General features: G+C 42.1%; 1 protein-coding gene across 5 annotated transcripts in view; it reads right to left on the bottom strand.

The window, feature by feature from the left end:
• The window catches only part of l3mbtl2 (L3MBTL histone methyl-lysine binding protein 2), a 109,577-nt gene that overhangs the window by 85,742 nt on the left and 15,100 nt on the right, over positions 1–8,735 (bottom strand). For all 5 annotated transcript variants that reach the window (XM_043679906.1, XM_043679905.1, XM_043679903.1 and 2 more), the window contains exon 6: positions 3,064–3,181. In XM_043679906.1, the coding sequence (XP_043535841.1) occupies positions 3,064–3,181 (118 nt within the window). The remainder of the gene's footprint in view (positions 1–3,063; positions 3,182–8,735) is intronic.

The following is an 8,735-nucleotide window of genomic DNA, read 5'->3' as shown; positions in this document are numbered from 1 at the left end:
CACTCATCCACAAACTCCATCAACAAACACATCGACCTGGACCCAATATACCGGCCACGACAGCAGACAGCTGAAACTGACAACCGGAAGCGGCAGGGACAGGCCACTATAAATGCCGGAGGAAACACCACAGAAGCGCTTCACAGGAGGCTCCCAAGCACGGAGAATGTCACCTAGACAGGGGACGAAACGTTTGCAACAAAACCTTCCAGCTCGGCGAACAGAACCACAGCATAATCTATCAATTTGTAGGGCATTAAAGGCATTCAGGTGAAGGAAGAGTTAATGGGTAGATGATATATTTGACCAGGTCACACAGATGCAATTCAGTTCCCACCTTAAAATTATGCAGTCTGTCAGTATTTAGTGTGCATTTTTTATCACAAGCTATGTCCGCATGGTAACAGCAGAACAGTAACTCCTGCCAACATTTTGAACAAGTACATGTTCTCCCACCATCATGACTGAAGATATCTTAGTGGGATCATCCCTAGAGTACCAATTCAGAGACCCAGGTAATGACATGTGGTCCAGAGTTCAAATCCCACCAAGGCAGTCAATGGAATTTGAATTTTTTTTAAAAAATAAAGTGCTCAATTAAGACTCTATTAACAACCTTTCCAACAAAAAACTAAACCAGTTCACTAACATCCCTTTGTGGGCGAGTGGGGGTATGTTGCCCTTACTGGTCTGGTCTACATGTGACCCTAGACCCACAGTAATGTGGCAGACTCTTACCTGCCTTACGGGTGATTAGGGATGGACAATAAATGGTGACCAGCAACACCCACATTCAGTGAATGGATTAAAAGAAATTGTTCTCCTTGGAGAGAAGAGGAGGAGATCCGAAGATGTGATAAAAGGTTTTCAACATCACTAGCTAGATAGAACAGATAGAGAGAAATTATTCCCCCTTGTCAATGGAACAAGAGGGCATAAAATTAAAATGATCTGCAAAAGAAGCAAGTCTGATATTTTTCACTCAACAAGTAGTTAGAGTATGGTATGCGCTGCCAGGAAGTGTGGTGGAAGCAGGTTCAATTGGGGCATTCAAGACAGCACTGGGTAATTATTTGGATAAAAACATGCAAGGAGTATGGTTTTTGGGGGGGGGCGGGGAAAAAAAAAAAAGAGGTAAAAAAAGACATTGGCATTATGTAATTACGCCCATTTATAATGGGCTCCTTCACTGCAATGATAATTCTGTGAATCTGATGAGTGAATGCCATTTTGCTCCCAGGTTACTTCTTGATTGCAATAAATTTAATAGTGCAACATTAAAAGAAAGTTGTTTTGTGGTTAATTTATTAGAATAAGTGAATAAGTTGTAAAGACGGTATGCAGAGACTCCGCATAACCTGGTTAGCTTAATTGGTAAATAATGGGACTCAGGTTCGTGGTCTTGAGCCCCTTTTTTTAATATATAAAACACTTATTCAAAACACTGTTTTAATCGATAGTGTAACTCTACAGATAAGAGCATTGTGTTCTGGTTTCCAACACTGGCTTTTACTGAAACTAATCCAGCCGCTAAGAGGAAAAAGAAGGCATTCTACTATAACGAAAATCCAACCATTTAAATGGCTGCTGAGTAGTTGCATATTTATTCCCCTATCTCAACCAATTTTGTTGACAATGAGACAGTTAAGATACCAACTTGCAAAGAAAACAGAAGTCTGTGACCAGAAACATGCACTTAAAACTGGCTCTCACTTTAAAAAGCTCAACACTGACACTGCATTTTCACATGTTCAGAAAGGCTCCCCCTGGTGTGGCAGCACTGCGGCCAAATGGAAACTGCATTTGTAAAAAATATTACACTGCAGTTACAATCTTCTGCCAGTAGCCATGTTGCAGCAAAAGAATGAAGCTGGCTTCTACAAAAATCTACTTTCCACCATGAGAAGGCAACCCTAAAGACACTTGGATTTACTTCACCTCTCCTCAAAGTTCATTAAAGGAATGTTACTTTAAAAGTTACAATTTACTTTCTACTTTTCTTCTGATGGTGACACCCTCCTTATTTTTATCTTCATATAGAATGGCCTTTAGCCACTTAACAGTCCTGCCAAACATCAGAAGCAATTTCCAATCAGGGAGTACTCATCTGAAGGACATCACTGGAGTTTCAGGAGTAACCAGCTGAACTACTGGTGTGACAGAAAAGCATTCAACAACCCAAGAATCATAGCAAACATGGTCAGTTTGATGCAAATCTGCATACAGAGCAGGGAATGGAGGTCTTGTGGCACAGTGAGCAGCATCCCTCCCTCTGGGTCAGAAGGTCTAGGTTTGAGTCAGTCTTCAGAGTCTGATGGCTGAAGGTGGATTTTTTTTTAAAATAAAACTTGTTCATGGGATGTGGATGGCACGAGCTATAATCAGCATTTACTATCCCTTCCTAGTTGCCAAGAGGGTAGGTTAGAGTTAACCCACACATGCTCATACACTAGGAGTCACATGTAGGCCAGACCAGGTGAAGACACCAAATTTCCTGCCCTAAAAGAACTTGAGTCAACTAGATGAGTTTCATGGTCATCATTAGACTAGCTTTTTATTCTAGAAGTTTTACTGCGAGATTCAAACCAGCGTCCTCAGAACATTAGCCAGTCGTTCTGTATTACTATCCCAGTGACATTACTGGCCCAGTGAAGGGTTTATGCCTGAAACGTCAATTCTCCTGCTCCTGGGATGCTGCCGGACTGGCTGTGCTTTTCCAGCACATGTTCTTCGACAATGATGTTACCAGGACTGCCTAATACATTGACAACAAGTGGTCAGTGCAGGAGAACTTCCTGGCCATCTCAAACCATGAACTACTGGCAGCACATGCCTCCCCACATAATAACTTTTCCAAGTGCAAGTTCATACTTTGATTATGTGTCAATTTTGCTTCAAAGGGCTGTGATATGCCCACGAGCAAGTGACATCCTCATTGAGGAAATTCGCTTACAACACAGGCATGTGGGCAGGCATCTAAATGTTGCTGCCCTGGCTTACAGAATCCAATACAGTGCCTGATGTTACCATGAGAAGCTGAGAGATGAAACTTATGGTACCAACCTGCTAACTTTATGACATGTGCAATCCAGTAGACTTTGTTTGGCAGATTACAGTCAAGGTTCAATACTTCCACCTTCATTCCTTCCAGAACATCTTCCCACTGATCAAAAAGTGGAACCTACATAGGAGGCACGAGATATTACATTTGGTTCCATCTCAAAGTATTTTTAAGATAAAAAAAACAAGGAAAAATAACAATACAGAATGCACCAAATAAAGAGACAGAGCTGGTGGGAGAGAGAATAAATGTGATGAAAACAGTTCAGAGAAGGTTTATTAGACTAGTATTTGAATAGGGCACTTAGTCACAGAGATGTACAGCACGTAAACAAACCCTTCAGTCCAATTCATCCATGTCGACCAGATATCCTAAACTAATCTAGTCCCATTTGCCAGCATTTGTCCCATATCCCTCTCAATCTTTCCTATTCATGTACCCATCCAAATGCCTTCTAAATCCTATAACTGTACCAGCCTCCACCACTTCCTCATGCAGCTCATTCCATATATGCACCACTCTCTGCATGAAAACGTTACCCCTCAGGTGCCTTTTATATCTTTCCCCTCTCACCCTAAACCTATGCCCTCTATTTCTGGACTCTCCCAACGCAGGGAAAAGATCTTATCTATTTACCCTACTCATGCCCCTCACTTTATAAATCTCTATAAACTCACTTCAGTGTCTGATGTGCCATGGAAAACAGTCCCAGCCTATTCAGCCTCTCCCTATAGCTCAAACCTCCCAACCCTGGCAATATCCTTGTAAATCTTTTCTGAACCCTTTCAAGGTTTCACAAGATCTTTCCTGTAGCCTGAAGAAAAGGTTGTTCAGGGGAGGCTTATATTGCTGCATTTTAGAAAAAAGTGAGATATGACACGATTCAAACTGATTGATTTAGAGGCTCCTAACAAGGTAGATGTGAAGAAGACATTTCCTCTTATGGGGAACCTAAAGCTAGGAGTTGTTGCTGACAAATCGGGTGTGGTGAAACGGTTAAAAATTATGTCCCAATACATGTGTGAATCTAACCGGAATGGAGGTGTTGCTTAGTCCCGTGTGAATCTTATTACACACCTCCCCGTGTGAATCTTCTTATCTGTATGTAACCAGAATGGAATGTGTTTTTTAGCCTTGCTCTGCTGTTCACATGAATGTTTATATCTGGAAAAGAGTATATCAGCTGGAAAAGTCTCCAGTTCGGTGAGTCTGCTCCGGGGTTACGTTTAACCGCCGAGCGTGGGTTGTTGGCAACCGCTCTACAAGAACTGACGGCTCCCAGTTCCGGTAACATGTAGAGTGAGTATAAGCCAGACCCGTTGTAAGTATGAGACCTGGTTGTGGCGACGCTGCGGGGAATAAAATGCTCATATTCTAGCAGACTCGCCTCTTGGTCGTTTGTTCTGTGTCAGACTACTCTCCTACGAACCTGACCTTGAGAATTTTTTAAAACATCGGGGCACAATGTCTCTTTAGGTTGGGAGCCTTTGGAACCCTCATCTTGAAAAGTCAGTGGAAGCCGGGTGCTTAAATATTTTTGAGGCAAACAGATCTAGAGAAGAGTCAAAGACTTGTAACTCCATTTCTCTTCACTGAAGCTGCCAGACCTGAAAGTTTCTTCACCAGTTGCAGTCTTTGTTTGGAGATAGCCCTGTGCTTAACAAGAATCTAAGAGATTTTCAGGGGTCAGTGAGAATGCAGAATTACAATCAGATTAGCCATGACCTTATTGAATGGTCTACCCACTTCTATTTTGTATTAGTGAGAACAACAAATTCTGACTAGCTAGAGACATTTGCACCTCATGCAAGAATAAAAAAGTCACAAAGAAATCAGAGAGCAAAAAGACAAAAAGGATGAAGGAATCAAGAAATCGGCACAATTACTAAAGGTCTGTGAAAAAAGTAGAGGCTATTGAAATAGGGATGCCAAGATGCTGGCTAAGATATCCAGGCCATATGACAAATAAAGTGGTGCTTGAAATTACAAGATAAAAAATTACTCTTAAAAAATAACATCCAGAAAAGAAAAAGGACAATATTTTCAGCTATTTGATCAGAGGTGAAGAGATACAGCAAAAGTGGAGGCAGAAAGAGGGGTTAACCTATTGTAGTTCAATGACAGATGTTAGAGCAGTAGCAAACATGCTATACAGTGGATGCGTGAGGGTGACAGTGACAATGTGTCATGCAGCAGATTTCCTGGCAGGAGTGACAAGCAGTAGCCACAACTGAGAAATAGACAAAAACAGAAGAATATAGAAAAATTGAGAGTTGGAAAGGGAGGAGATGTCGTGAAAGAGAGCACACACACACACACACACACACACACACACATTAGGAAAGATTAGAGACAGAATCTCTTATTTCTTTCATAGAGTGTGGGCATAGCTGGTATTTATTGCCTACCCCTAACTTCCTTGGAGAAGGTGGTGAACTGCCTTCTTGAACTGCTACAGTCCTTCAGGTGTAGGCATATCCATAGTACTGTTAGGAAGGAATTCCAGGATTTGTTGCCCTCGTCTTCCTGGGTGATAGAAGTTATGGGTTTGGAAAGTGCAATTGCAGAAGTCTTGGGATATTGCAGTGCATCTTGTACACACAACTATCACTGTGCATTGGTAGTGTAAGGAAAGCACATTGGAGGCATTAGATAGGATACCAACGAAGTGAGCTGCGTTGTCCTGGGTGGTCTTCGACATCCTGAGTGCTACTGAGCTGCACTCAGCTGGACAGAACTGACTTGCGCCTTGGAGGCGATGACTAAGCTTTGGGCATTCAGGAGGCAAGTTTCTTGCTGCAGACTTTCCAGTCTCAGACCACAGTTCCCACGGTATTAATATGTTGGTCCAGCTGTGTTTCTGGTCAGTCTAACCCTTAGGATGTTGATAATTTAACAAAGAGCAATAATTCATCCTGCCATATAATATTGAACAAGAGCTCACAGAAATCAAAAGATATGAAGAAAAACAAAAGCTGACTGGGTAAGGATTGGATAGAGAGTAATGATTTGGAATGCACAATCCGAAAGGGCGACGGAAATAGTTTCAAAAATAACAGGAAGTAGACCATTCAGCCCCTTGAACCTACTCCACTGTGCCAAATTATTGCTAATTTTTGGAATACTTAAATAAAAAGTTTTGCAGGCCATAACCTCCAGCCTTCAACACAGTTATTCCCTTGAGACAGATTACTAAACTTATTGATCTCGGACCAAGCACGTATCTCTGCAACTGGATCCTCAGTTTCCTGACCCACAGGCCACAATCAGTGAAGACTGGGGACAATATTTCATCCTCACTAACACAACACTGAAGCCCCCTTACTGTACTTGCTGTATACCCATGACTTTGTCGCCAAATACCAGACGAATGCCATTTACAAGTTTGCTGATGACACCACCATGATCGGTTGAATCTCAGATGGAGACGAAACAGACTACAGACAGGAGGTGAAAGACCTAGAAAAATGGTGCACTGAGAACAATCTAGTTCGCAATGCCAGCAAAACCAAGGAACTCATTTACTTCTGGCCGGATGTTGCTCATGCCCCCCTACACATTAACAGCAGAGAGATGAAACGAGTGGAGAGTGTCAAGCTCCTGGGAGTGGTCATCAATAACAAGCTGTCTTGGACTCTTCATGTGGGCGCACTGGTGACAAAGGCCCAAAGTCTCTTCTTCCTCAGTCAGCTGAGGAAATTTGGCATGGCAGCAAATACCCATGTCAACTTTTATAGGTGCACCATTGAGAGCATTCTGTCTAAATGTATCAGTACCTGATGTGGCAACTATACCATTCAAGATCGGAGACAGTTACAGAGAGTGGTGAACTCAGCCCAGACAATCACAAAGGCCAACCTATACAATCCATCTACCAGGCCCGCTGTCAAGGAAAGGCCGCCAGCATTCTCAAAGATCCATCCCACCCTGGCAATGTTTTTCTACAACCTTCACCATTAGGGAGAAGGTATAGAAGCCTGAACACACGCACCAGCTGGTTTCTACCCTACTGTTAGAATACTGGTCTCAAACTCTTAGCATTCGTCTGTACCTGTGTTTTTGTTTTTGCCGCTGTTTACCTATTATTTACTTATCTACGCTACTTAACTTTTTGATCTGCCTGTATTGCTCACAAGACAAAGCTTTTCACTGAGCCTTAGTACAAGTGACAATAAATTCAATTCAATTCAATACAATACAAGGGAAGAGGAAGTGGAAGGGCTAATTGGATAGGTCTTTCAAAGGCTGGCACAGATACAACGGGTTGAATAGCCTCCTGCTGCAATGTATCATACCACAATTTCTGCTTTTAAAATGACCACATATGGAATTTTGTTGCATTAATTAATCGCTAGCCTCATCTCCAAAACAATGACTGCAGTTCTAAAGTAGTTTTGTTTGGCTATGAATCGTAGTCACTAAGTTTTTCTGTCTAAACAGAAAATGCTAGAAGTACTCAGCAGGTCTGGTAGTGTCTGTTAAATCCAGAGAGTTGCAAAGTGCTTAATTTAAAGGCAAGGTGCCATTCCTTGAATTTTGATAGAACAATTGAGGATGTCAAAGAAAAGTAAGGAGAGTCAGAGAGAAATTAGGACAGAAAATTAAGAGAGCAAACAAATCAGAAACAATGAATCAGGCTTGTGACTGAGGTGCTCAGTAAAATGGTCAGACAAGCTTTCTTTGCTCTCTCCACTTCCAAAGAAGAGAGAAAAACAGAATGCTTCAAATCAATGACTTCTCACCAGAAGTTAAGATCATAGAATCCCTACAGTGTGGGAACAGGGCATTCGGGCCAACAAGTCCACACCGACCCTCCAAAGAGTATCTCATCAACCCCATTCCACTACCCTAGTACTCTACATTTACCCCTGACCGATACACTTAGCCTACACATTTTTGAACACAATCGGCAATATAGCATGACCAGTTTACCTGACCTGCACATCTTTGGATTGTGGGAGGAAACCAGACCATCCAGAGGAAACCCACGTACACACGGAGAATGTGCAAACTTCGCACAGACAGACAGTCGCCAGAGGCTGGAATCGAACCTGGGTCCCTGGCGCTGTGAGACAGCAGTGCTAGTCACTGTGCCGCCCCCAAGAAATTAAGAAATACAACGGATTTTAAGAAATAAAAACAGGTAACAGTGGAGAAAGGAACAAAAAAAGTGTACCTGTGATAGGGTGGAAGACTGAAGGATTAAACACGAAGGAATGCAGTGACACCGAGAAAACATACCAAAAGGGTCAAAGAAAGTGCAATGGCAACAGCAGAACAATTGCCAGTACCAGCTGTCTGAAAAGACCAGATCAGTGATCATTAAATATGTTTTAAAGGCAGAGGTAGATGGATGGGGATATGCAGGAATGTAGAGATTAAAATCAGTTCATCCTGGTCTTACTGAATGGCAGAGCAGGGCTGAAGAGCCAAGTGGCCTTGCTCCTTGCTCACATCACAGTTTGAAATTGAAATGTGATGGTGGTGTAGTGGTAATATTACCAGACTAATAATCCAGAGGTCTAGGCAAAAGCTCTGCATTCATAGGTTCAAAACCCAGCTTTGCAGCTGTGGATTTTAAATTTGATTGACAAAACAAAACTGGAATTGTAAAGTAGTCTGACTAAAGATGATCACATATGCATTATCGACTTGTTTTTAAAGGTTGTTGCAC

Source organism: Chiloscyllium plagiosum, chromosome 39, assembly GCF_004010195.1.
Source record: "Chiloscyllium plagiosum isolate BGI_BamShark_2017 chromosome 39, ASM401019v2, whole genome shotgun sequence".
In the NCBI taxonomy this organism is placed as follows: Eukaryota; Metazoa; Chordata; class Chondrichthyes; order Orectolobiformes; family Hemiscylliidae; genus Chiloscyllium; species Chiloscyllium plagiosum.
Note: the sequence above shows the minus strand (reverse complement) of the source record. Positions and strands in the feature narration are given on the sequence as shown.